At 39.4% G+C, this 26822-nt stretch overlaps 4 protein-coding genes and 2 long non-coding RNA genes across 12 annotated transcripts; 3 read left to right on the plus strand and 3 right to left on the minus strand.

The window, feature by feature from the left end:
* Window positions 1-67: 67 nt before the first annotated feature.
* Window positions 68-4205, minus strand: LOC111266123 (uncharacterized). Of its 3 annotated transcripts, none has more exons than XM_022843311.2 (5): window positions 4124-4205; window positions 3098-3301; window positions 2448-2601; window positions 1751-2041; window positions 68-1497 (listed from the first exon to the last, which is right to left on the minus strand). In XM_022843311.2, the coding sequence occupies exons 2-5, from the start codon at window positions 3247-3249 to the stop codon at window positions 508-510; spliced, it is 1587 nt and encodes a 528-aa protein (XP_022699046.1). In that variant the 5' UTR covers window positions 3250-3301; window positions 4124-4205; the 3' UTR covers window positions 68-507. The 3 variants fall into 3 exon arrangements, with proteins under 3 accessions (XP_022699046.1, XP_022699054.1, XP_022699059.1); XM_022843319.2 differs by lacking the exon at window positions 4124-4205 and adding an exon at window positions 3914-4067; XM_022843324.2 differs by lacking the exons at window positions 3098-3301; window positions 4124-4205 and adding an exon at window positions 2743-3073.
* A 73-nt stretch (window positions 4206-4278) lies between these two features.
* LOC111266101 (uncharacterized) lies at window positions 4279-10050 on the plus strand. 2 transcript variants are annotated; one of them, XM_022843289.2, is made up of 4 exons: window positions 4279-4867; window positions 6033-6092; window positions 7026-7087; window positions 7237-10050. In XM_022843289.2, exons 2-4 carry the CDS (start codon window positions 6074-6076, stop codon window positions 8947-8949), a joined length of 1794 nt encoding a protein of 597 aa, XP_022699024.1. In that variant the 5' UTR covers window positions 4279-4867; window positions 6033-6073; the 3' UTR covers window positions 8950-10050. The 2 variants fall into 2 exon arrangements, with proteins under 2 accessions (XP_022699024.1, XP_022699031.1); XM_022843296.2 differs by lacking the exon at window positions 6033-6092.
* Window positions 10051-13839: 3789 nt separating this feature from the next.
* LOC147753908 (uncharacterized) lies at window positions 13840-15776 on the plus strand. 3 transcript variants are annotated; one of them, XR_015313329.1, is made up of 4 exons: window positions 13840-13900; window positions 14294-14572; window positions 15209-15315; window positions 15734-15769. It is a non-coding gene; the product is annotated as an uncharacterized LOC147753908 (long non-coding RNA). The 3 variants fall into 3 exon arrangements; XR_015313330.1 differs by having other exon boundaries at window positions 13899-13913; XR_015313328.1 differs by lacking the exon at window positions 13840-13900 and having other exon boundaries at window positions 13986-14572; window positions 15734-15776.
* Window positions 15777-16284: 508 nt separating this feature from the next.
* LOC147753909 (uncharacterized) lies at window positions 16285-17682 on the minus strand. The gene is made up of 2 exons (XR_015313332.1): window positions 17589-17682; window positions 16285-17071 (listed from the first exon to the last, which is right to left on the minus strand). It is a non-coding gene; the product is annotated as an uncharacterized LOC147753909 (long non-coding RNA).
* A 978-nt stretch (window positions 17683-18660) lies between these two features.
* On the plus strand, window positions 18661-24236 carry LOC111266210 (methyltransferase HEMK2). Of its 2 annotated transcripts, none has more exons than XM_086970803.1 (5): window positions 18661-19509; window positions 20550-20721; window positions 20917-21127; window positions 21274-21987; window positions 22317-24236. In XM_086970803.1, exons 1-4 carry the CDS (start codon window positions 19468-19470, stop codon window positions 21440-21442), a joined length of 594 nt encoding a protein of 197 aa, XP_086826929.1. In that variant the 5' UTR covers window positions 18661-19467; the 3' UTR covers window positions 21443-21987; window positions 22317-24236. The 2 variants fall into 2 exon arrangements, with proteins under 2 accessions (XP_086826929.1, XP_022699233.1); XM_022843498.2 differs by having other exon boundaries at window positions 18675-19509; window positions 21292-21987.
* A 208-nt stretch (window positions 24237-24444) lies between these two features.
* On the minus strand, window positions 24445-26816 carry LOC111266206 (deoxynucleotidyltransferase terminal-interacting protein 2). The gene is made up of 4 exons (XM_022843485.2): window positions 26591-26816; window positions 25815-25970; window positions 24933-25443; window positions 24445-24593 (listed from the first exon to the last, which is right to left on the minus strand). The coding sequence occupies exons 1-4, from the start codon at window positions 26673-26675 to the stop codon at window positions 24476-24478; spliced, it is 870 nt and encodes a 289-aa protein (XP_022699220.1). The 5' UTR covers window positions 26676-26816; the 3' UTR covers window positions 24445-24475.
* Between the last annotated feature and the right edge of the window lie 6 nt (window positions 26817-26822).

A 26822-nucleotide genomic window follows, 5' to 3' on the forward strand; every position in this document is an offset into this window, starting at 1 on the left:
TTCGTTATACTTGTTTGTTAGTGCCACACTTATCCGATTCGAGTAACTAAAATAAGTACTCACTGAATTAGAATCTACGAAAACCGGAGTATAGGGTTATTGACTGCAACACGCTATTTATTTGATCTGAAAGCAACAAGTTCACATAAGCAGTTTTTTTTTACATTGAAGTTTTTTTACATTTACATTAAAGATTTACCGCACATACATTGTATGTACTATCACAATGTGTTCAACAGATACTACGCAGCACAATACACACTTTGATTTGTATTAAATTGTTAAATAGATGCTCCAAAGAAAATTCTCGAAAAAGCAATCATTTAGTTTGCAAAGCTTTCTATAGTTTTATCTAATTTATTCGATTCGTTAGCTAACCTATCTAATTGCAATAGCCGCCTCCTATCCACGCCCTATAGGATAGAGTCCTCCTTTCTAGTGCAAAAATGATTCATTGGGATCTCCAGGTAAAGTGACGTATCTGTAAGTTCGACTACAACTTCATTTTCAATTGAATAACCTTTCAGGATCGGTGGCTCTACTTAGTGCCACTTTTAGGTCACCCCAGGACAGGTTGATCTCATTTAGCGCCACTGTTAGGAGTTCTTTGACAGCTTTTGGCACTGTGCCTTCACCCCCGGAACGCCGATCGATGAGCATCAACATAACTAAGAATACAACTAGTGCCTCTTTAGATTGTACCATGCAATTATCCTTTGTCAAGTTAAATGTGTCGATGAGCTCCGAAAGAGCTTGTGACATCTGCAGTGGTGGCACTGGCAAATGAGTGGCAAGCCTGTCTGCAATGGGTCTTAAGCGAGCAAACAGAATCTGCTTCCGAGCAGCGTGGCGCTGATGTTTATCTACCGGGGGGAGCACGGGTTCCGCTATATCTGTAGAAACGGCAGTTTTTGCATTTTCGTTGTCGATTGTTGATGCTACCGTTGGATTGGTGGCTCCGACAACAGTGGCTGAGACAGTAGTTCTGTCTCCGGTGATAATGGGACTGCTATCTGGCAATTCTATAGCCTTCTTCGAAGGCCCTCGTCGAGGTTTCCTTTGAATCGCCTTTACAGATTTTTTTGTTGTATTACTGTAGTCTCCGTCATCGTATGTTATGCCTTCGAGCCTGTCTTGCTCGTCGAGAAAACGACAGAGCCTCTCATACTTCAGTAAGTACTCTTCATGCTCAATGGAAATAGGCTTGCTTTTGCCTTTGTCAAATTTCGCACGCAGCTCGAGAAATCGATCTTGGCCTACTATGTAGTGTAGTGTAGAGATGGTAATCCACTCGCAAAGGAGAGCTTCCAATCTGCTTGCGCCCATGATCAGTTGATGTTCGCAGGCTGCTTGTGACGGAGGTTTTGGGCTAACAGAATTCTCTCGCAGTCTCATTACGGGTTGTATTATTGAGGCTTGCGGCCATGACAGGGCATGGGAACGTTTCTTTTCGATGGCCACGTTTTCTAGGGTGTCCACACATTTATCGAGCTCAAACTGAAATAGATACGTATGTCAACTACGGGACTTTTATCCATTAATAGTATGTGATTAATAAAAGTAATAATCAAGAAATATTGGTAGTTATGGTTCGGCATTTCACTGAAACATTAAGTGACCCATTGACTACTCAAATGCTGAAATTTACAACCTTGCATAAATTCAGTGAGAAGATGCCAAAATATATATTAAAATATATATATCCTTATATTAAAAAACTTCTGCTCATTATTTGGCTAAAAATGTGTACCTCCTCAAAGGTAACCCTCCTCGGCGATGAGATTACACAGTCTGGATTAACGTCAAGTTCATGTCCGGCAGCACGAATATGAAGATTTGCTTTCGCGACGTAACTGTCTGTTTGTTCATTTTTGATGTCCCCCCTTATTTGTAAGTTCTCATTTTTAAGTATGTCAAGTGGCTTGTTATATGGCTCTTCTATCAGCCAATGGGGAACCTCGCTCAGTTGGCGTTTGATCCATTCGGAAGCCTTATAGCACCATGCACTGCAAAACAACCGCCGGCTTTCCATTTTGAAAACCTGCATGAAGTTGGAACACAATTATAGTTTTGAGCACCGAAACGATAAGTAATTGCCTTATCAAATCCGATACTCCTAAATATATATGTTTGGTAACTGGCAAAGACGGTCACAATATATTATCGCTATTTAGTAGGACGGTTGGGTTAGATCTACTCTAGAAGCATACAGTCTTGTTAATATTTCCGCAGGTGTTTCATTTGAATCCGAAATACGTAATCTACTTTCGGTGCAATAATCTGCTATCGATTGAAGGAATCAGTCATTAAAAAGCTAGCAATGAGATTTGAAAGTACACTTATAATAAGCCCGAGTGGACCAGTTCGCGTTAATGCGTTAGCTCAACCTGGTTTTCTTTAAGGATTTCAGGATTAGATTCTACTACAAATGTACATTTTTCCCGTACCTTATTCGTACGTATGCAGATTTTGTACTGAGGACATTTTTTGCTTGGTGGCGATACCGGGTTGTCGCATAGTGGGTACCCACAAAGGAGGCCGAGTGCCCGCTCTTCAGTACAATCTTGATAGCCTTGTTGCCATAACATTCGACATTGTTCACTGAAACAACACCAGATGTCGCTCACAACAGTTCAAAATTACCCCCTAAACCTCTAAAAATACTATGCAGGTATTAGCCGATGAACATCTATCAATTTATAAAGAGTATAGGAACAAATAATTACAGAAAGGGATGCTTACGTCGTGTAATAGGTCTGGCCTCACTTCTTTTTCGATTATTCTTAAAATACACCTTAGTCGGTAAGAGCACTAACAAACTTTTAAAGCACTGCAACATTTGTGTAATGAAGTAACCCCATAGTTGGGGTAGGAACAAATTTCCAGCTACGAAAAAAGCATATGCACAGTTAAAGACCAAAATACTTCACAAAGTATAAACCTATGTTTGGGTCTAACGTTAGATAGAAGTGCAAATTAACGTTTTTCTATTTAGCACGCTTAGGACGTTTTTTCTTTTGACCTTTTGCTGAACACGACACTCAATAGGCTAAGCGTTTTCCCCGTTAGCATTTAGGTAAGAGTTCTTCGAACTCACACAAAGTAAGCTTCGGAAATATCTCTTTCAAGCAAAGCCTCTACAGCGCGGAGTGAATCCTTTTCAAGTTTCCTTTTTTTCTCGATCTTGCGTCGAAGTTGTTCAGCACGTGATGCTGCGGCATTTTGGGCCGCCTTCTCCGCAGATGCCATTGTGATTTTTGTTAAGCTATAATCCACATGGACGGGTTACGTAGTGCCGCCACTGCCATTGGAAAAAAACGAAAAAAAAATCGGTTAGGTCAGTGACCACTTGCGAGAAGGGGCTTGGATAAATTTCACCATGTAAGATTAGACCACACTTTTAAAAAAGCTAGCTTAGGGTACTATTAAGCGCTGTCAACGGCACTCTTATTCATGAATATATGTTCTTATAAAAACATGTAATTCATCGCTCAGGGACCTTACAAATAAATCTATAGCGCTGCATATGGAACGCAGTATGTGCGGTTGCTTCCATTCCATTGTTCATTATATCTTTTACAGTTTAGTATTAGCGATGGAGATTTCTTTGTTTGAGAAACACTGTCTAAAAGCTAGGACGTCTACAATTCTTTATTTGAAACCGATCCCATGAAATGCACCTAATTCTGTGACTGTTAGTTAAAATATTGATTCGACTTGGGCTTGATGGTGTAGTAGTCCGAGTTAGTTCCTATTCCGATTGTCAGTACTGATGTGCTGTGCAGAAACCAATCGTCTTTTGTCATTAAAATCTATACAAGCTATCCAAACGAACCCTAAATCGACCAACAGCTTTGACGAAGTACGATGTTATATGTAACACGGTATATTATACAAGTTAAGATAGAATCACCTCTTGATGTTTTTGATGGTAGCTAATTTAATGAGATGATTAATTACGCAGTTGTTGCAAGCTGGCTCTGTTTTAGGTCTCAGTTCCGTTTTTTAATTTGGTTTCCGTACATATTGTTCTGTGAAAATGCCGGCATAACCAACTGATTTTAGTAATGACCGAAGAATCTGCAGACTCCAAACGCTTGGGATAACTATAGGTTATACACACCGGGATTCAACGTTCTTCTCAGGCGAATCCGCAAAACACAATGCGGCCAGCTCGGTTGACTCTCACAACTGACTCGAATATCAACAATAATAAAACAATAACAGACAGATGAACGCATTGTCCCTGTGTGCCTTTAATGTCTTACGTAGTGTTGTGTCAGTGGTATACACACAGTGTGCTTACAGTGGTTGGACTTATCAAGGAAAGTTGATTATTGTATCGGTAACAATAAACAAACGTTACAAAAAGAGCTCGTTAGAGGCCAAAGCAGTACTGGATCGTAGTGCAGTCGAACAATCAGTTTAACGGTGCCAATCTCGCTGGAATACGGTGGAATAAACTTTCCAACTAACACATGCTGCAGGGTCCAAGAGCAGTACAGTAAAAACTCTTCCGGAACTCCACAAACCCCTTTCCCTTCATCCATCGCGCAACGGCGCTTAAGTAATTGGCTTCTCTTTCGCTTCCTTGGTGGGGCACGGAACCTCTCGAGCAATACCAGATGATGCGCTCAATGGCAACTTTATGTAAATAAACAACAAATCGGAGCAACGGCTGAAATCTAAAATTTACTGGCTGGACGAGTATGGCTCATGGTAGAGCGATGCGTGTGCGTACACTCTATGAGTCTCGATGAGTAGGAAAATTTCTTCAGAAAAATTCGCTAAAACTATCGTTACTAGTGCAACGAAATTGTTTGGCGGAACTTTGAAGCACATCAAATGAAAAAATCAAGTTAAATAGGTGAGCGCTGGTGTTGTATGGTTCGCTTAGTTTTACGTAATATTCCGTCGTTTCCCAAATATTTTCAATTGTTTTCGGCGTATATGAGTGAGATGCAACTGGAAAATATGGTTCAATAACGTAGAGTAATAAGTCATAAATGATTCAGAAGGCAGTTTCAAGTCCATTTAGCCTATTTCGGGCTGAAAAAATTTTGGCGACGCATGCCTTGTGTGTAGAACGTTTCTGATTGTGAACATTGTTACGATAGGCTTAATTTGATAGAATACTGTGGTTTTTATTATAACCATGTTTAAATGAGGCAGATGTTATCGCGCTACGATACATTTATTGTTTGTGTAAAGGAAAATAGTAACTAGACGCTGAATTTCGTCAGCCGATATGTAGCCACTAAATACTCGTTGTCGCTCACTAAGGGAGATCGACATAGAATTGAAAAATCAACTACATTGTAGAAAACCATATGGGCTGTCATTAACAGAGTACGTGTCGATTAGGTTACCGCGAATGCCTGATTGCCTAGACTTAGACTACGTAATTGTGCATTATAAAAATACTAGGGTAATCCAGCCTTTATTAGAGGAACATGAGAGCTCTTTAAACAAGCGCAATACTAGAGTAGCTCATCAGGTCCATAAATATTTTCTCAACTTGCACTTAGATATTTAACGTCACTAAAAGACATTGAGTAAACCGGAGTCTCATAATGTTCGATGCAAAAATAATCTTCATATTAGAGCGGTTGGGTAACTATGTGAGGTTGGTTGAGATCAGTGACAACATATACCTGTAATAATCTAAGTTTCTATAACCCCTTTGCGTGAAGATTTTTAACTTTCTGCAAATTCCCGATTAGGTCGCAATAGATGAACCACAAAACATACCGTATCACTGGCTGGCTCTGAGACGTTTACAGGATGAAACGTAAATCACTACAAGCAAACAAAAGATATGTTTTTTTTTTTTAGAAAAACAAGATAGTTAACTACTCCGGGGTGAGTGTTCTTGAAATTTGTTTGAAAATATTGTCTTTATTTGTTCGTTTTAGTAGTGATTTCGGTTAACTTGTTCTTGCAGGTGGGCAATTTCTGTTGTGTTGAGTACTTTTTGTTGTGTTGATTATAATACTTTATTGTGTTATTTAAAAATAATTTAACTTTTGCAGGGTTTCAGATTTCCCGTAGATCGCAACTACCATCATCGGGGATGGGAACCCATGTGGCTGGTGAGATTTGTTTAAATGGTTATACTACGCTTTTCCTGTGCTTGATACTACACAATTACGCAGTTCTGCGACTCTTTTTGGCCATTTGTAGCTGCTGCATATGTATAATACCTGATCCTGGCGAACATTCCGCATGCAAAACATTTGACGATAATAACCAGCTGATATATATTCTGCAGTTCATAGATATCCTGTGTCAACCAGAGGAGGCTAGATTCCTGAAGACGATTATCTATACTATATTGTATCCCCCAAAACGTGCATTCCACTCTACGAAGTAAAAAGATTTTATCTCGGCCACAGTGCACGTATTCTAATTTAAGCTATGAGTCAAGTAGTAACACAAATAAAATGGGCAGCTTAAGGAACAGACATCAAATTTTCGGTTTTTAGCCGGTGAATTGAAATCTCAGTGAGCGTGAGTGTATGTGTGTGTCTGAGTGTCTGTGTATGTGTGTGTGTCTGGGACGAGAGGGCGAAGCTTAGAAACGTTCCATAGGGTCATACGAAATGACAAATAATTTATAGCCTTTTCCATGTGAATTTCCCAATTAAAATAATTGGACTTTATTTACAATGCCTGTAAACAAACACGACAGTAAATGAAACAGCAAATAAGAAAATAAACGTTATTAGCCATCCTTTATTTACGACTAGTTGCCGTATTTGACTTATGTTAAATTCTGACGGCAGTAATTCTACTTGGTAACTATTTATGGCAGTAAATCCAATTGTAGTAATTAAGCTTGCATTGTAAATAATGAACTTTTATTAATATGCTACCAATATCGCAAATGGGGCGGGATAGGGCAACTGTGGGTCTGTGTATTCAATTCATTAATTTCTGTCGAGCGCGAAACAGCTTTCACAAACGGGGAAATTTATATAACAGTGCAAACCTAACCATGATCGTTCGCTCTATGGTTCTTACAGAAAAGAAGCGGTCACCCGCAATGAGCCAAAATGACCCCGATAGAATTCGTGAGAACTATGAGGTATGGGACTTGTGAAGCTACTATTATAGATGCATAATATAGAAGTGTATATTGTGCACACCAGCTCAATATCCGTACCGTCGCTTCGACTTTCAGCATTGAATAGGCCCAAGGGAACGTTATTTAACATTGTAGTGTTTAATTTTCAGGAAAGCGTGGAAACTGTGGCTCGAATGATGGATCATATTGATTCGTGCTATTCCTTCCTGGACGACAAACTTTACGCTCAGCAAATAGCCGGCCAAATATCTGATCCAATTGGACGTTACCCAAACATTAGCCTGAAAAACTTCCACCTCGTAAGGTCCAACCAGAACAAGCGGAAAACAGGCATAGGTTACCTCAATCGGCGACGACCTGGGCCAGTTGCTAAAAAAGAATCCAAACAGTCAACTATTGCTGATAGACAGGCTGAAGGCTCGTTAGAAGCTCTACGTTTTAGTGACATTGTTTTTGATCAGCAGGTAAAAACACTTTCCAAGCGTGACAACAATAATATTTTTACCGTTACCCCAGTTTCCACTATGTCACGTACAAGTAGCGCAAAACAGAGCGAAAGGTCATTATTAGGTTCTGCAGGTAGCAGTGAGCATAAAACAGTAACAAAGAAGAATTCCTCAAACTCTATACTATCGTCATTAGTTGTGGATGTGGATGATATAAAACCAACGATTCTGCCTGATATCGTAACAACTACAATCAAACGAATCGTTCTCCCACCGCCAATAAAAAAACAAACGACTCAAACATCAGGTCTTTTATCGAAGTTCGGTGAAACCAGATGTAGTACTCTACCAGCGGTCCGTGATAGCTCAAGTACATCACAACCGTCTGCTAATGCAACGATCTTGAAGACCCCACAGGCGTCAAACAACGGTAGCAATAGTGTTAATCGTACTCCGCCTACGCAACATCTCTTGGTTAAGCCTCGACCTCGCCGTCAGGCTTCGCTACGAGTTAGCGAATTCGTGCGAGCTGAAGCCGCCCTCAATGGCCATGATCTTGACTTGCACGAAATCGATGAGTCTCCAAGTCCGAATCGAGTAGGAGCTGACAGCGCAAAAGGGGACATCATTGGGGATGAAACTGGAGAAGACCACAATGTCATGCGTAGTAACACAGATGGCCTGAATAATTCAGATAAGGCCGGTGTGTCCAATGTCGACGAAGATAAAAGTGGCAGTGGCGTTGATATTGATTGTGGCGATGCCAATCCGAGTAGTGGGAATATAGGAGCTGACAGAATTGATGCTAATGCATTAATGGACGAGCTGCAGTTATCAGAAGATGCGCCTGTGCAAGACAACAGCGAGCCGACAGGCTTTTCATGTTTGTACTGCGATCGAACGTTCATTCAAGCAGAAGCTATGGAAAATCACATCATGGACGAGCATGTGTATCGCTCAGTAGCGACGTCGAAGCGGCCCGCCAAGTCGATTATGCCCGCTCGTTCTGCTGGCAAGCCAGTCTCGTTAAACACACCAAAAGCGTCCGCAGCGACCAACCGCCATGATACAGTTCGACCCCCACCCGGTAAGATTATAACGATCGAATCGCTAGTCGCTGCGCACTTCGCCGCTGCAAGGAAGCGAACCAAGTCTGGCCGTCCTCAGCTTTGCATGGTGTGCAAGAAGACCTTCTCGTCCTGGAGTCAGCTCAAGAAGCATTTGCCAATACACAGCAGCGAAAGGCCATTTAAGTGTCCATACAACGGGTGTTCATATGCGTCGGTGCAAAAGGGCAACCTTAAAGTGCACATGGTAGGTGTTCATGTAAGGCGACAGGAGAAAATGGAAGCAAAAATGGCCAAATTGGACAATTCATTTGAAATTTCTCAAAGTAGTAGGGGGAACTGTGAGTAGAATCGGAGATGTGATCGAAATTGCGCGTTTGTGTGTATGCAGAAGTGAACTGTGTGTACTGATATATATATAAGCATACATAGAAAACTATGATAGCATCAATTTAACGAAACATTGTAAACTCTGTAAGCTGTTTATGCATGTACAATATAAATAAATAATTTTCCTTAATCATCCGGATATTGTGTAGTGTGTACAATATAAGGTTGAATGTGATCTATAGTATAATAGAATTTAGAACTGCTATGACACAGTATAGCAATGACCACCATAACAGTCACGAAAGTAATAATAATGACAGTATTAAAAATAGAAGCGAACATATGACGATACCAAATACATTAAGTGGTCTATTTGTATGACACATATACATATTCATGGATTGTATATACGGCACATTGTGCGCCGTTTAGATTTGTTCGCAAAGAGTTCTTTGTGACTTAATTTGCTATTTATAAGCGTCAACAAGTGATCTAAAAGATATGTTACAACTTTAAGAAAAAAGCGCAAGGCACTCGTTGTACTTGATAACTGGCGAACCATCTAGTTTGCTTTTCTACGTTAAGCTGTTTCCTATTGTTGACAAAATGCCTGCAGAAAGATGTTGGTGAAAAACAACCTTAGCTATGTTACTATAATGATTGTGTCAAATTAAGCCTAACTATGTGAGAGAAACGGATTAGACATAGTTAAATGTCTAAACTCGGAAAAACGTTTTACTATTCAACTTCTGTTGCTTTGTATTGTTTTGATTATTGTGTATTTTTTTTTTATTTTTCTTCATTACTTGCCTTTAACCAGACGTAGAGGCATTGGGCTGAAACTTTAAAAGTGGTTTACCACGATTATTTATCTTTTAAATTTAGTGTCGTTATACAAAATGATTACTAAATTGTTAGAAAAAATATTACCAATTATTTCTAAAAAGTGAGGTGTGTCAGTTTAGTTGTACTAATTATTTAGTCTCTAACCGTTGGTGCGCTATATGGCAAAAGTTAAGTTTTTAAGTTGTGCGCCATTTATGTGAAGAACGTTACCAACAGGGTTTCAGCTGTTTCCTCATAATAAATAAAGATTAATAAAGATAAAATGCTGTGTTTATTTACAATCGCCGTCATTATGTTGTCGCCGAAAATGTATATGAAACGAATATTTGAAATAAACAGATTCAAATCCACTCCAATATTTTACATCTTTCAATGAGCAAACTTAAGAAACTTGCCCAACGACGCGTCCTCCATATATTGTACATAGATTTAGATTGTATCTGTGTAGTTATCTTCCTACAGCTCATTTGTTATTATTGATAATACTATTTTTTGTCGCTACTGTAGGTATCGAGAGAGTTGTTTTACCAAAGAAGTCACTATACTTTTCGCTGTTATACGGGGTTATTGTTCTGGCCCATGACGGAGCCACACAAAGAGTCCATTTCGTTCCTGGTTCGTTTTATAGTGTACCTCTCATACCAAAGAGCCGGACTAATTCCCTGAATCTACGTTAGTATTGGAAGGAAGACATTAAAACGCAGTACTAACCCTCAAAACAACAAAAAATACGGCACTTGATATGTAAAGCATTAATTCAGACCGCTGACTTTCAGCACGAAACAAAGTACGTTGTCGCTTGGATCTAACCCTGGACCACCGCTGTTTTCCTAGTCCATTATGCAGACATCTCACCACTCATCTATCACGAGTTACATCATGAAGTTAAACAATATTTCTTGTCTTGGCATCTGCAGTCATTATTCGGAGGCGGTAATTTATAGGGTAGCTTAAGTATTTTTAAATTAGCACTTCAAAACGTCAAAAGCTAAACAACGTTTCTTTTACCAAGACAGATTACCAAGAGCCTGTTGAAGGAACACATTCAACTTTAGAAATAATTAATTAATTAACAAACCTTGTTGGATCTATTTTGAGATTACTTAGTTATGAATTAACTATTTCCTATCCTACGCAAGCGAAAAAATCAAATCCTTAGGATTAAGATAGCTATATTTGTTGACATTTGCAAACTATATTTATCGACGCTGACAGCTAGCTGGACTAGGTAATGAAAAATAAATGGACTAATCATAATAGTGAATTCAAGTTGTACAGTACATGGTCGGATTTTTCATTAGATCCCTTAGCAGCCTAAAATATTTTTTTATATTATGGAAGCGGCGAGCTGGACCAAGCTATTCTGAATAGGAAAAAATTAATTATTCTGAGATTATGTATGGTGCAGCGTAGTTATAAGCATGGAAAGAAAACAGGGTATGTTTAAGGGGAGCGAACCCAATTGTGGTACATCCTCATATATCCGAAGTCGCGTGAGAGTAAATTTTTACATCTGTATAATAACATAATTAGAATGGAATGTACGGACGCTAGGCTAGCTCTGACTGAACGGATAAAATCATTTTACGCGAGAGCCTCAATCAAAACTCTATTTGAAACGAGCCCACGAAAAATTGAAGGTGAAGATAGATATAGTTCTGTCCTGCCCATTTTTCCCTCTTTCCCTTTGTATGTGTGTTTACCGTCTCGCCCAACGGCCGCCGCAAAGCATTCCGTCTCGCTTTTCTATTTGTTTTCAGGTCTGCTCACTAAGAGCTGGAGCGCCTCAACGTCGGAAGTACGTTGTATGCCAGCGAGTTTCGCGAGAGTAACAGCTGCATCATCAGCAAAGCGCTAACAGTGTTTCAGGAGCGCTATTGATTTGAAACTAATAGTAAGTAACCTATGCAAGGCTTCAAAAAACGTGTTTGAAGATACCCATACTAAACGCAGTATAACTTATTATAACATATTCTGTTACAACCCAAACGTCTGGCATTGCAAATATAATAACAATAATAATACTAATAATAATGAATTTGTGTTTGTATTATATTTATGGACGTTTTGATTTGACAGATCACGTACAACCATGTGTCAGTGCATTTGTCATATCCTCTTATCAGTGGTGTGGACCCTTGGCCTTATTTTGATCGCCTATCCAGTAGCCTTTTTTATCGGCGTTTTCTACATCCTTATACAACCTTTGCAGGTAGTTTGAAGAATTTATTCCCTTATTGAATGGCTTACCAAATGACAGTGCATTTTCTGAGTTTCTCAGCGGAATGTATAGCAAAGGAACAGATAATTACGACTTTGGATAGAAAACTCTGTCTGAATATCGTCAGACAGAACAAGGCACCAAAGTATTTAGGTAACTCGACGCGGTGCTTTTTTGTATAGTTTCTGACACTGTACATACTTTGTATTGTGGAAAGCGGCTTTGATGATTTTGTCAACCATCGACCAGCATTTACGAAGCATTTCTGATACCTAATGATTGCCAAATATCCATTGGCGGACATATACAAAAGTGTTCGATATATCCTTTTGTATTGTAATATTTTTCTCGTTCATCTCGTTCCGCACCCAGTACTACGTCGATATCGATTCACCAATGAATACTATTAAACATAACGAACTATCTACAATTGAGTAATTGATTTGTCTGCTTATCATCACACTTTTTATGCCTTTGGTTATTACTAATGTGGGGAAAATTCCTCAGAATACCGTTTTCGATAAAGCTTGCTCCCTCTAGAGGGTCTAGCCATTATGTATCCTGCTGAGCTTATGTGGGATTTCTCGAAAATACCGGTGTTCTATTTAAAGGAGCTTCTTGTTATGTAAGCCTAATAGTGTTTTTAGTGGGAATCCAATGAAATGTCGTCTGGAGCCTTAATGCAAATATGCGACATTAATTGCTGTTGAAAAGAAGAAACAACTTCAATGAGTGATCAATTTCTGATTAGTATAACAATCATCCGTTATAAAACCCCTAATCCCTATATAAAATTTAGAGTTAAAAACACTCGAAACAAAAGACCATATTTATAGAATCTGACAATTAAGGATGACGATTTAACGGAGTGTGGCTTGAACCTTCTAGGAAGTATGTCCGGCGTGCTGTGAGGGTCCTGTTGAGTTTTTCCGATCTGTCATGAAGTGGCCCCTGACGTTTAGCGAACAGATCGTCAAACATTGCACTTGTGGAGCGGCTTAAGTCTCTTAGAGCCGAAACCCACATAATTTTCCTATGTACATATATCGTGTAAGATCTTTGAAGGATGAATAAATTATTGTATTATCTTTAAATTAACCTATGTTTTTCTTGTCAACGAAGAGGATTTAGAGCAACAATTGTTATCTAAAAGTGCCAAAATACAGAATTGTCCTGGTGAACCTGGTGAAATTAATACTGAGTTATTTGAGATGCCGTTGTGTTTGTTTATCTCCCTTAGAGTCCTTAGAGTTGCAATATAAATATATTTTTTTTAATTCACCCTAAAAGGTTTTTATTATTGAGATTGACTAGATTATAGTGGAAGGCGACGTAAAGGCAAAACATATTTGTCGTAAGCTACACGAAGGGAATACACATACGAACAGAATAGGGCTATGCAGGCTTAAATTTTGCATGATCAGTGTGACCCTATCTATTGCTCGAGGCGTCGTAATATATAACAGGGGCCGATTGAAGTAAGTATTGGGCTTCAGTGTGGTGTACCAATTTTTTTTAATTGAAGGCGACAATGAATAAAAAGATCACTGTCAAACGAGGCTAGTCTACTTTTGAGCCTTTTATCATTACAGTGTTTTTTTTTACAAAGAAATAACAATCGGGTTTTGCTAGATTTGCGATTAACGTGGCGGCCCGGGCCATTCAGTTCAATGGGCAATTGTCTGCGCTAGCTACAGTGTGCGTGGTACAGGCACAGTTGACATATGGATGGGATCTCCCACGTAGAAAGAGCGAGTATTTCTGAGGGGAAGCAATGCAAAGTTGATGGTTGCTGACTGTAAGCATTAGTATCAAATTTAGCTTAGTGACAGATCTAGTGGTTATAAACGATTCTATCGCGATTGTTTAGAAAGGGTGTCGTGCTGAGCTAATAGCAGAAATGGTGATTCAATACGGTGAACCATAGCTCTTATCAAATGACAACTTTACTTGATAATTGTCCTTTGTTCTGACAAATCGTTTTGAGCGGTCTACGTATAGGCCGTTGTTTATCGACTTTCGGCTCAGACTAGTTTCGATTAACCATACCGTTGGATACATACGTTTACGATGAACAGAGATTACCTACAATTGAAACAATTATTCCTTTAAAAATAGAAAGTTCCATAGATTATTTTTCTATCGTCTCGTCGTTCACCGTTACCAAGCGGAGTGGCCGTCTATCTCCGAGTAATAATTCAAACGCTAAAATAACAAAGAGTTTCACGAGGTTAAAAAAATATACAGCGTTATTCCTAAATGCTATATGGATACTTGCGGCTCTATTTCTTTCTAGCTCACGTACGACACATCAGCTTTCCGCGATCACAAACGATTAGAAATGGCTGGCAGGCAACCAGTGCAAATGAGTAGTGCAAAGGAAAGACGTAGACGCGAAAAGTAGCTGCCCGTCAAAAAGAGTGGTACACGAGACGACTCTAGCTGGCGTTGGCGCTCGCGTCGCCACCCTTCATAACAACCAATTTTACGAGAACAGTCAGATATTTTATTGTTATACACACGTTTGAGTTTGCTAGGGGCTGGTGTGGTACAAGCAACGCAAGACGACATTCTGGTGAGTAACAAAAATAAGTGACAGACTATGTAACGTCATAATATAGGAGCATTCAAGTGAACAGTCAAGCAAGACATTGAGATCAATCAAAAATAACATGGTGTTCTCACGTAACACATAACATACAATAACAAGGATCAAAATCAATTACCGAATTGGCAACTGCTAATAAATTTTACTAAATTGATATACTTTGTAATTTGTATTGCGCGAGCTTGGGTACGAGAATGTACGTCTTCAAAGCACAGTGTTCATCGGAACTGATTTACAACTCTTAGCCTCATGACTAAGTGTATCAGCTCTTTCTAGCTGGGCTTTTTGTGCAGGGATAGATTGGCTTGTATGTCGAATAGCATCGTCAACAGGAAATAACCATCATACTTCAACTGTTGTGCATGAATGTGTGTCTGTTAGCTTTTGAATGGATTATCTCCTCCGAGCGTAGAGTAATGGTATATGGTGATATCATAATAGGAGCAAATGAGCGAGAGGTTAAAAGGTAATATTGTTGTTCATCCAATAAAATCATCCAGTATTAGAACATAGATCAATCGGTCAATTAATTCATAGTGAGATGGCGCAATTAATATCGCTGTTATAACAGTAACTACAATGGTAAAAATGCAACTTATTTAGGGAAGCAACGCAGTACTTTGAAAGGACGTAAGAAGGGTATATACGTAACATATACATGACCAACGGCCGATGTCCACATCGCATTCTGACACGTAACACGGTGTAAGGTATAATGTTTTGCGGTTCTCAGGTTCTAAGTAACATAGACTAAGTCCGTAGAATCTCTCAGTAGAAAAAATATAACATTCCGAGTAGGTATTCACTTCCATTTATCTGAATACATACGTCATAATCGCTATCAACTTAATAATTGATGAAACCCATGTTACTAGTATCTACTGCAAAAATACAGCACACAAATATACGCTACCATAATCTCGTTGCTGCTTTGAAGCGTTTATGAATGAAATACGAAGTATCAGCTATTAAATAATGGAATCAGTTGTCATACAAATAGACTTCGACCCTATTGAAATGAATTTGCCCATTTTCACATGTTGACTAGATGCTCGAGAGTGTTCGAATTGCTTTACTTGTTAAATGATTACTGTTACAAAGTACGATTGCCTTTGTGCTGCCTTTTAGAGTGACGCGGGCCTTCTTGTCATCCAGATCTTGGGTTGATAGTGCTACCACGATGTGTTGCCTGTTCGAGTGTGTCACGCGACTGATCTTCGCCATTCTGTGGCTGGCTTGCCTTATTTTCGTCGCCTACCCTCTTGCGTTTCTGTGCGTCGAAGTGTACATACTGATGCAGCCGTTGAAAGCATTTTGTGGTATATGCTGCGAAGGTTGTGTCGATTTTTTGGAAAAGATCGTTCTTCTGCCTAGAACATGCACGAAGAACATGATGGCTGGAAAGAATTGCTTTTTCGATTAAACAACATGACTCAAAATAGGCTGGGTAGAACGTAAGCTCGGAAAAAATGTGTGACAATTTATTTGTGTATATGTGTTTGCCACTAAATTCTTATTATTAAAAACCTATATTTATTACTACTACTACGAGGAAGAACACGAATAAATATACTTAACTATATTCAAAGTTAAGCTGCTATTCGTCTTTTAGTTATATTAGTAGTTTTAGACGGAATACATACAATTAAGTTAATTTTTTATAGGCAGAGATAGGCAAATAAAACTCGATAAATCAAGAATGTATTTCTCTGCTAGCTAACGGAATTAGCTTAACAGGCTCAACCAATGCGCATAGAAGGCTTCGCTGTTTTCGTGTGGAGAGGCTCGTTGACCTACTCACGCGTCCACTCCAAACACTTAACGCGATCTATACCACACACAATTGCTTATACTAAAAGCACATTTGTCAGTGGCGGACTTTTAGGCATGTTGTAATAAAACGAGTCCTTATAATTCAGCTATTATTATTATGATTAGACAGTTACATTCTCGCTGTTGTGCTATAATTATTCATTTTCTGCATGACTGTTAGATTGCATGTACGTATTAATTGAGTTCATTTATAATATAATAAGGCTTTTTGATTATTTCGAAACACTTATTATACGTGCACATGACTTGCTTGGCTAGGTAAGCATCACCACCTGGGTAAATCACATGGGTAATGCATAGCCGCTTATTGACTAGAACAATATATCGCAAATGCGACGGCTGTTCAATATGACCCTGATCACCGAGTGTCTTGGAGGGCTGCTAAGCGCGTATTTCTTATATTTCCAACACACGTGAAACTGCTTTTGATCCTTTAGCTATTATTACGTACTGTTTTCGATAACTAGTTGGTTCTGCCCGAAACGGTGTGTGTCTACCCACGGACTCGAACGTCCCCCACCACCTAAATTCAGCAATCACTTGGAGTGAATAATAGCCTTATTGCGATTGGCACTGGGCAAATGGGCTCCTATCATTTGTAGCCTCTGGTTGAAGTCCCAACAACGACACAACCTGCGTGAGTAAAGCAAATCATATAATCATTTATAACGATTCGCGTCTTTGGAAACTTTCACCTTTCCGATTTGTATTAAAACTGTTGTATGAAAATAGAAATGTAGGTATTAAATGTATGAACTATTTTAACATGCCAGTAGTTTCAGCCAAATCAAAGTTCCCAAATATTAAGAATACTAGAGTAATGTACAACGGGATAGAAAAAGGAATTTCGATAGATTTAAGCTTTTAGTTTAACTATTTAGCTGGTTCTATGTATTTTTAATAGTAGGGATTAGACTAAAAGTAAAACATTTAAGAGATACATGATAATACACGACGATACACTTGTACGATGTTTCACCTCGCAGCATTCTACTTAGGAGCTACATGACATCATCTTAATACTCCTGTAAAAATTCCTTTCAACCTCGAATGGCCAGTGCCTCTTGTACAAGCGCAAGCCATTTGAGGAGGAGCTGATCAAATATATAGTCATTATCATATAATTTTTACGCTTCCATAAGTCACTGACCTTTATTAGCATCAGCAATGAGCCGTAGGTTATGGCCCTAATAAGATCATTGATTCCCCTGCCGTTCTAAGGTGAATCAGCCATTGCGTTAAATCAGGTTCAATGACATATATAGTTCAGTTTCCATAGAAAATCAATGATCTCAGGCAAACCTCCTAACAGGTATTCATACAGCAAGTATGTACGGTGAGGCTTGCTATATACGAGAGTCAGAGATGCGATCATGGTAACTTATGGTGATTACTGGAAGGAACAACCATTCATGTATATACGAAAAGACTTTTCGTATATACATGAATGCATCATTTCGTCATGTTCTTTATAAACGTTTCACAAGATTTTTTTCGCAAAGTTATGATACATAAGGACACAATCACGATCACCTCAACCATGGTGTCCCTTAAAAATATGCAGAAGCAAATACAGACGCTGGGTTTCTTTGGCTTAGGTTTGCCCGATGGAGACGGTGTCGAAGAAAATTCTGGTTGGCAGGAAGCTTTGGGCGACAACAGGCGATAGGCAAGCAAGGTGGGTGTTAGTGAAGATAACCATGTGGGGGTAAGCCGATCGTTAGAATCACCGCAGCAGCAACAGCAACTATTGAAGACCAATAAACTCTATAGAAGGGTGCGCAAGGGCGGAAGGCGCGAGTAACTATGGTTTCACGCTTTGGACAGGGCTGGCTATTTATCTGCCACCAAACAAACCTACGGCCTCCGTCGACCGCCGCTGCCTGGCCACAACTATATGTGTCTGCTACGCAAGTTTGCTTGGAGATGGACGCGAGAACGAAGGGTAAGAAAAGGTATATGAGTGGTTTCGTTTGCTACTGCTTCTGCTGTTGGGGTCGATGCCACAGTCGTTGTGGATGTGCCAAGAGTACCGACACTTCTATGCTGTACAACGAAGCTTTTGCGGGACACATGGAATCTGCTGGCCCGCAACAAACCTTGGAGGGGCACATGTAAATCTTTGTGTTGTCTCGTCTCCCTCTCCCTCCCCTCTCTCTATTATTAAGGGACTCGACTGCACCGACTCTCGAAGTCGCTTGCCTCGTTTGTCGGTGGCAGTGGTTGCTATCGATGTTGACTGAGGGTTACTCAAGTCGTGCTCCGAAGGCTGTCCATAAAAACAAGACCCCACCATTACCGACAGCACCAGCAGTGGTCGGCACCCTGGCCTTACCGCTATTTACTTTGCGTCCCTAGGTATTCTGCTGTGTGAAGCCCTAGCTGTGTGCTAGCAGGAGCTATCTGTCATTTCAACAGTACTGCCCCGCTGGTCGCGGTCTGGTAGGGAGGTAGCAGAATCTATCCCACTGCGTGTACGAGACATGAGTCCTGCGCAGTAGAGCTAGGCCGCTAGACTTTTGCCTTCTATTAGATCTCTGAACTGTGTACTTTTGCTACAATCAGCAAGGGGGTTGCCTGGGAAAAAACTAACCAAATCAACCACGGTTTGTTGCGAAATGCTGGATACTTTGAGCAGAAATAGTGTCGCGGACTGTGCTCTCTCGGAGTCCTTACCTTGAGCCCCAAGTAGAATTGGTCTTTTGCCATTGCTTCACTACTCTAATAGTCCAGCAGGCTGACGTTCAAGGACAAAGAATAACTAAGTACCTAATTGTCGAGTGCGTTTTCCGAGAATACAAAGGCGTCATAGATCGCTGTTGTTCTCCCGTGCGACTTCTGGGTTGTGGGTGGATCGCGCTTGTGTTTCTCTACGCCACATTATCCGGTAAGGCAAAAACATCAGATAATACGTGTAAGGGTGAGCCGATAGCCGCCTAACGAAGCGTCAGTGGTGAATTGGTGGAGCACGCAAATCACAGGCCGTGGTGAGTTAAGCGGACGTACGGTCGAACGTACAGGTACAAGAAATGGCAGCCGATATTGTTGAAAACGAAGAAGTCGTCAAAGGGGTGAGGCAATACGAGGAACAATAGAATACGTTTAGCATTATTGTCCTGTCGATTATTGGCGTGCTCTTCCTTCGATTATCATAAGCAGGGCAACAAATATCAGTTGACGTATATAAACCAATCTGGATAAATAGTGGCATAGTAATCAAAAGTGGAAACTCACGTGCAGTGTTCATGAACTTTGTTTAATTACTTCACTTATAAAAAAAACACACATTCTGCAAGTGTTGAATAGAAGAGATTCATGCTGCTTTCTATGATTCCACCCGATTCATGTGGGCTACCTGTGCTCTATTTGCTAGACATGTAACAGCACATAACAAACTACTCGTACAGAAAACGAAGGCGCAGCAAATATTATACCCTTAGTATCTTTACTGATTTTTCAAAAAAAATACTCGTCCCAATAGTCCTGAAATTTTTTCGCCTTACTAAACACAGATCTACCTGACAAGTTAATCCACTAATAAATTTAACGACTAGTGGATAACAGAATTTAAATCCAGTATACTTTGTTACTTTATATTATTCGAAGTATACTATAACAGATGCAGAAGAGATTATGCATTTTATCAACTTCACTTCGAGCTTCCTGCTGTTTCTGATATAATAATATGCGGATTTACTCATTCGTCGGCTTTTATTAAACGTATGGAAATGTACTGCATTGTTTTCACGCGCGAACCTAAGTACAAATTCGTTTAGCATCTCAATCGCTGTAAGTAACTGACTCTGTGCGTCGCGACTTGTGCCCTAGCTCCACTAAATCGTTACCACTGTTTGATATTTCTTCCATGATTCATATTATTGTAGAAAAGTTTTCGGATAACCGCTCAAAAATATACTACGATTTAACGTGTCTGCCTACTAATATTCATGATATGTAAAGTAGTAAAGATTCAAAGCCGGTTCTACACACTTTTCGTTTGAGTTTCGTGCTAGAAGTTAACACTACTTAATCTAGGCAGTCGCACCAGATGCCAAATTGAAAACATATAGAATAATGTTTGAACTTGAACTTTCTCTGTTTTTTTTAATAGGCGCAACAAGAACCGCAGCTCCCGGAAGATAAACCTGAGCCGCCTCGCGAACTTCTGGCAGACGCTCTTCGAAAGGATGCATCCCACCCAGTTTTCAGCAAAGGATTTAGTCCTACTCTGTGTTTAGAGCTTGGAGGAGCCGCGGACGGAGACAGTCTATTAGAGCAAGCAGGTTTGCATCATATAACTTATAGTAGATATACGCCTTTCAGGTTAATGCGACCGGCAGAAATCTGTACAACTTGACAAGTGTTTTACATATGCGATCAATTCTTTCGGTACTTACTTATGCTGTCGTTAAGAAGGTCTCTTAAAACGTTCAAACAAAAATAATCATTATATATTTTATTTATGGGCATCAATATAGCGTTGACAACACGACCTGTATGCTTCCTTAGCCGATCACACGCCTTCAGAATGAACGACCACTCGTCTCTGGCAGTTCTTTCTGACAGAATCAACTGTTTCCTACCGCGACTCTTAAACAAGGTTGATGTATTGCTACTGAGTCCAGATAGTAACGACCAGAACGCCATTATATTACCATTCATCTCAAGGCTTCTTGCCCCGAAAGGACGGTACGTACCGACAAAAAAGACAATCACTTTTCTGCTTATGTACAGTATGTATGCCTGCGTAAGCTCTCAGTGTCGTATAGTTTGCTGATCCGATGATCTCTGCTCTATTTGTTTTTACCTCTGATATCTTTCTTTTACGATATTAGCCATTCTGTCTTTCTCAGATACTACGTTCTTCTCTCAGCGGAAGATAAGCCGGTCGAGCTTTGCCGGCAGATGGGGAAAAAGGGTCTCGTATCGCGGGAGGTGATCTCCAAGCAATGTGGTCACGGAGAGACGTTTTCGGTTTTCTGTTTCACACATAAGAACAAGTGATCGATCACAAACGACAACCAGAAGTCCAGTGACCAATGTTACCTATACGGTATCGCAACGCGTTATTATCAGCACGAGGAAAACTTTTTTTCAGCAGAGCATCGTAATGCACCTTACCGAACGACTCCACTCATTTGATCGAGTCGAATGAGTAATAGTTTGTAAAAGTGGGACAGTTATTACATATCATTGCCCTGCTTCTAATGATAACTGTAAGGTCAGCGATGGTGGCGGTCACATTAACACACTACGATCAAACGTTGCTTGTGTCATTCCCATAGGGGCTGCGTCATACATAGAATGGATCTGTGTGCGGGGGTCTTACGTATACTAGACTGCTTGTATTTTTGTCGGCCATCAGGATTTCAGAAAAGCAGAAAAGTGTGCAGTTGAAGTTTTCTTCGAGGGGCATATAGGTTATCATTGGTTACCATTCAGAAGCAATCACGCGTTGTAGATGGGCTTACCTGCTCATGTTAATCAATCAAGCAGAGCCTATTTGACGACCAAGCCAGATTGCTATAACGAAATGAAGAGTTCTACAGGTAATTTTTCAATTCTAATTCAGTCTCAGTTAGTTGTTAACTATTATTATTCGCATCAATCCACATTCTGTCGCTCCTTTCGGAACTTAGCCCCTAACTGATGGTTGGTCGAAAAGTCTTATATCTATAATCCTGAACAAAAGTCATATAAATAGCAGTTGTTACAGACATATGTTTAATATGTTGCAATTCAAATCTACACAGCCGTACCTAATCTAGGTTCGTTCTTCCCAATGCTTCCTTCGCTTTACCGATCTTTTAGCTTCATTTAGATTCTATCTTAGCGTCTACTGCCTTTTTTGCCCTGTTGTTCATTGCGTCTGTCACAGGTGAAGCTCGTCGAACTAGCGAATGGCTATAGAAAGTCCGTATGTTACGAAAATATTGCTGTGCATAATGTAATGCATATGCAAACTACGGCAGCCGATGACGCATACAGGTCTACGTCAACGTTCGAGCGGCACGCACGTCACGTGATAGATCAGCGCGGCTGGTACATTAATAGTAACTGTGTTTAATATCACCACAGTTGAAGAGTTTACAGCATGCTAACTTTTGATCTATCGCCGCGGAGCAGCGATGACGAAATTAGCGACTGAAGTTGAGGTGAAAACCCAAAAAGTACATCGCTGAAAACAGTTTCCTCTCTACGAAGACTTCCTTTACCAAAAGAGGGTAAAACAACACTGTAATTAGGTTTGTGGCGCAGTCGATGGAAAGCAACGAAGAGCAAAGAAAAACGACTGAGCGAACCGGAATTTCGTAGCAGCACGGTTCAGATCGAGAAGACAAACTAGCTCGAATCGACGACTAATATTATATAATAGCCACTTTTTGTGTGTGTATGTCTACGCGTTTTTGGGTGTGCATGTATGTATAGATCAATCTGTATGTAATTTGGAGAAAAACTAGCAAATCAACATCTGCACTTTGCTCGGTGTTGCGTCAGATAACAAAACAATTACAAACATCTTGAAATAACGAGCGGCAAGAAAAAACTTAAAAAGAAAAATCTAATGAACCCGGTAATGAGTTGGGTCAGCTTGTTGGGTAGATGCAAACTGAAACTAATTACGACTTATATTTGCTAGACTAGATCTACTGCAATATCTAACACATAAAACGTGAATATGAGGTGAGGCATTGAATAACGGTAAATTACTATTGTATCTCTACTGTAGTTGACTATAAAGAGTTTCGCAAGCGAAAAAGCGACGCGTTAAAAGATACCGTTTACCTGAGTAACCAATGCCTGACTAGGACGAGAAACGAAAATGCTTGTTGGTGACAGACACTTCCGAGTGATGTCTGCAACGAAGTGGCGAAAAAAAATAGAAATAAATCAATTAGAAACCTCGGAAAAAATAACCAATCGAATAGTGAACACAGATGAACTTAACCAAATAGAAGAAAAATTGCTCTTGATGATGGAAATAGCAACAACAGGAACACGAAATAAGCATCTCGAAAGAAACTGCTGTTCCACTTAATATCTTAACAGGCCGTTGCGTTTCAGCAGTGCTCCTTGATAGGTGGATTCATAGACTATGGTTGTTGGCATTTCGTTTAATAAAAATAGACTCACCAATAAAAGATGCAAATCAAATGAAGGAAGGGCTCATACTAGCTAAACAAACAGACAAAAAGGGTAAGTGTTCTTATGAAATATAATATAATGTAAGAATCACATATAAGATCGTGATGGCAGCAAATATAATATCCTCGACTCAACGAATCACTCTCACACTTTTTCATTGACAGAACTTATGCCTACATGCATAACTATTGTGATAATTTATTGGTGTTGGTAATTCAACCACTGTCAATAATTTCAATATAAAACACAATGGTGCATGTCATTAATAACGAAATGAATCGGTTATTTCAATTATGAAGATCATGTAAAAACACGTTTTTGCCATTAGCCGCCAAAGCGACTCTTTAAACAGAATTTGTTACTGTCGTCGCCACGTCGTATGAGTGAAATATGTCACGTAAGGCGCATCTTTTCTACCAACATTAGCGGAACACAAACAACAAGGTACCGTGACATTTCCTCCAACCTTGTCTTCTATTCCCTCATAGAGAGCTATGTACAAATAATTTCTTCAGCCACCCTTTTCCTGCAACCCTAAAAATTATATTAATGAAGTAATAGCAACAACCGCACTAATAAAGACAATAATAGCAATAATCACAAGAATCATAACTGACAAAATAAATAATGAATCTGTTTTGCTTGTATTAAATGTGATTACTTTTGAGAATTTTGCGGATGAAAACTTGTCAGCTATCTACATCTAGCTAGAAAAGCTAATGAAACTAATAGTCCAGGTAAGTTTTTCTTGCATCGCGTTAGCACGCCTGTTAGAGTAAATGGAACAATTATCTCTCTAATAAAAGATCAAGTATTCAGTTAAAGCAAAAGTCACTGAGGCACACTCAAAACAAAAATAATTAGTTAACAAAAATGATAATAGTTACACATTTATTTACTATGTGGATGATTTTTTTTTAGTTTAAATTCCTCTTTTTTTTTAATTCGCTTCAGTTGAATGTATGCCTTCCTCGATGTGTATTGCTGCCGTTCCAGTGCTTCGCGATATCTGCAACAAAGGACAGATATTATTAGAACAAAAGCCTGTTATTTATTAGTTAATGCAGATTTGATTATAGATGGAATACCAGCATAAACAATATAGAAACATTAGATTGTCTAACAGTCTGTAACTGGCTGTCGTTTTTAGTACTCTTATTCTAAATGAAATTCGCAATGTGTATTTGCATCGTCGTGTACGTTATCTTTTTGTGGCATTGTAAATGCACCTCGTATCGTAACTACTACGTTCCGCTATCAATAAAATTTTAGTCTTTTCTGTACGGCCAAATAGTTCTACTGTTTTTGCAAGACGGTACAAATCAAAGCAGCTTTGTATCATGTTTACTTTTTTTGGTTGATCTTCTTAAACTGTGTATCGGCAAGAAGTTCATCAACAAGCGTTTGTTTGCGCTGTTTCTTCGATATACGGCCCGAGTAGAAGTCGGTAGCATTATCAACCACAGTGCCCACTGCGAAATATTTCGGCAACTGCTGGATATCGTTTTTCTTGTAGAACGTCTTTGTGTCTAGAACCTTGCGCATTTTCAGTATCTCAAGATCTCGCCTGTGTTCGTCAGTCAACTCTGGTTTAGCCATGCTGAACCAATTTTGGCCTGCGTCCTTCTCGCGTTCGGCCTGTCGATGTCTTTGCTCGGCTTTTTTACCGCGTTTCGTAGGGATTAACTTTTCCTTTTCTGAGTCATCTTTAAGGATACTCTTCTTTAGCACTACATCCTCGGCCCATTTGTGATTCATGTCCCGCATCTTTGCTTTAGTCGAAGCGATCTCCGAAGAAATGTATAGTGAAGGTCGCAGGTCAGAGAGGTGGGTCTGAAGAAATTCCTTGCCTTTAGCCACTGGATAAGCCAAATACGGTCTTTACGTTAGAAAATGCTAATATTGGTCAAGCGGTAGAAGTGGTGAACTATTGACATTATATGATGCTTCCCAGTGCTTTGAAGACAAGCGCACCTGGACGATCATAATGTAGTTCATCTATTTTGCCGCTGAATGCAACAAAAGATACTTTGAGTAGAATCAGAAAGGGGATCAAATAGCAGATATTGTCTAAAAACAAACAAGCCTCGACACCTACTCAATGGATAATCGTAATCTAACTACTATTAAGACAGCTGCAGGTAAGTAATCAGCCCTGAATATTTTAACAGATTCGTATATAATGATTGACCGAAATGTGTGCTTTTCATTTGCACTTCAGAGCCCTTACCTTTAATTTGCATCTTATTGTCATTCTGAATCCCTTTACTATCGATAATGAAAAGTGAGTCGAGATTTGCGACATTATTCTTGCCGCTACTTGCGAAAAATGTCGCTGCGTCACTGATATCGAAGTTATCCTCTATCTCTGAATCGAATTCCTCATCTTTAATAGAGAACAAGTTGAAATACACGTGATGTTAATTTCCTTTTGTAATAGGACTAAGAACTGCTAAGAAAGATAATTTGTCCACATTTCTTATTTCCATCTGCAGCCTAATCATAACTTCGTAGAAATAAATTAAATCGATAAATGTGCCGAAAATTTAATTTTCATCGCTCGCCCCTCTTGCCTAAAAGGGCTAGATAATCAAGTGGACCAACAGAGCACTCATCCGAGAAGTCCAGATGTAATGAGAGTTTGGCTTCGTTTAACAAGTAGTTCTGCTCGGACGGTTTGTATTCACAGAAAATTGCAGAATGATTTACCATTTTTTTTTTTCGTTAGGAAGCAAAAAGCGGTTTATGTTTTTAGATCTATTTATTTCTTTCAGTGATTCACCAATTGTTATATAAAATATGTTTGTTTGTACACACGAATAATTAGCACAACGAGCAACACTGAGTTCGTATTTGAAATTGGAAAAAGCAGTCTCTAAAAGTATTGGATTTAAATATTAACGACCCTGTTCATGTCTTATGTATATGATTTCTAAATAGGTTCTATTATTTTATCACTAAGTTCTTTTTTAATAAATTACAAACTAGCATTAGAGTGGTACGTACCAGGAATATTTGCCGGCTCTAATTTCGCAGTATCGAACTGAACGTTTACAAACTTTGGTTTCAGAAATTCTGCAAGCGCATCCATTTTTTAACATGTGCTTCTATTACTCTATAGGATACACACTTGAAGTATTCCGAATAAGGCCAACAAAAAGCATCGCAAAGATCACATATTATGAAAATCACCGCAGCACGTGCGAATCTGTTTTGATACAGCAGAGCAGTGCAAATG

The sequence above is a fragment of the Varroa jacobsoni genome, unplaced genomic scaffold, assembly GCF_002532875.2.
Source record: "Varroa jacobsoni isolate VJ856 unplaced genomic scaffold, vjacob_1.0 scaffold_111, whole genome shotgun sequence".
Classification (NCBI taxonomy): domain Eukaryota; kingdom Metazoa; phylum Arthropoda; class Arachnida; order Mesostigmata; family Varroidae; genus Varroa; species Varroa jacobsoni.

Bases quoted from the DNA above. Each gene is read 5' to 3' on its own strand.
- LOC111266123 (XM_022843311.2), bottom strand. From the start codon at position 3,249: ATGGCATCTGCGGAGAAGGCGGCCCAAAATGCCGCAGCATCACGTGCT. The intron at 2,042-2,447 runs GTACGGGAAAAA...AACTTCATGCAG, and splicing joins TCTGCATACGTACGAATAAG to GTTTTCAAAATGGAAAGCCG. The intron at 1,498-1,750 runs GTACACATTTTT...TATCTATTTCAG, and splicing joins GGAGGGTTACCTTTGAGGAG to TTTGAGCTCGATAAATGTGT.
- LOC111266101 (XM_022843289.2), top strand. The intron at 7,088-7,236 runs GTATGGGACTTG...TTTAATTTTCAG, and splicing joins GAATTCGTGAGAACTATGAG to GAAAGCGTGGAAACTGTGGC.
- LOC111266210 (XM_086970803.1), top strand. From the start codon at position 19,468: ATGGCAGCCGATATTGTTGAAAACGAAGAAGTCGTCAAAGGG. The intron at 19,510-20,549 runs GTGAGGCAATAC...TTTTTTTAATAG, and splicing joins ACGAAGAAGTCGTCAAAGGG to GCGCAACAAGAACCGCAGCT. The intron at 20,722-20,916 runs GTTTGCATCATA...GCATCAATATAG, and splicing joins CAGTCTATTAGAGCAAGCAG to CGTTGACAACACGACCTGTA.
- LOC111266206 (XM_022843485.2), bottom strand. From the start codon at position 26,675: ATGGATGCGCTTGCAGAATTTCTGAAACCAAAGTTTGTAAACGTTCAG. The intron at 25,444-25,814 runs GTAAGGGCTCTG...TGGCTTATCCAG, and splicing joins CAATAAGATGCAAATTAAAG to TGGCTAAAGGCAAGGAATTT. The intron at 24,594-24,932 runs GTAAACATGATA...CCTTTGTTGCAG, and splicing joins AAGAAGATCAACCAAAAAAA to ATATCGCGAAGCACTGGAAC.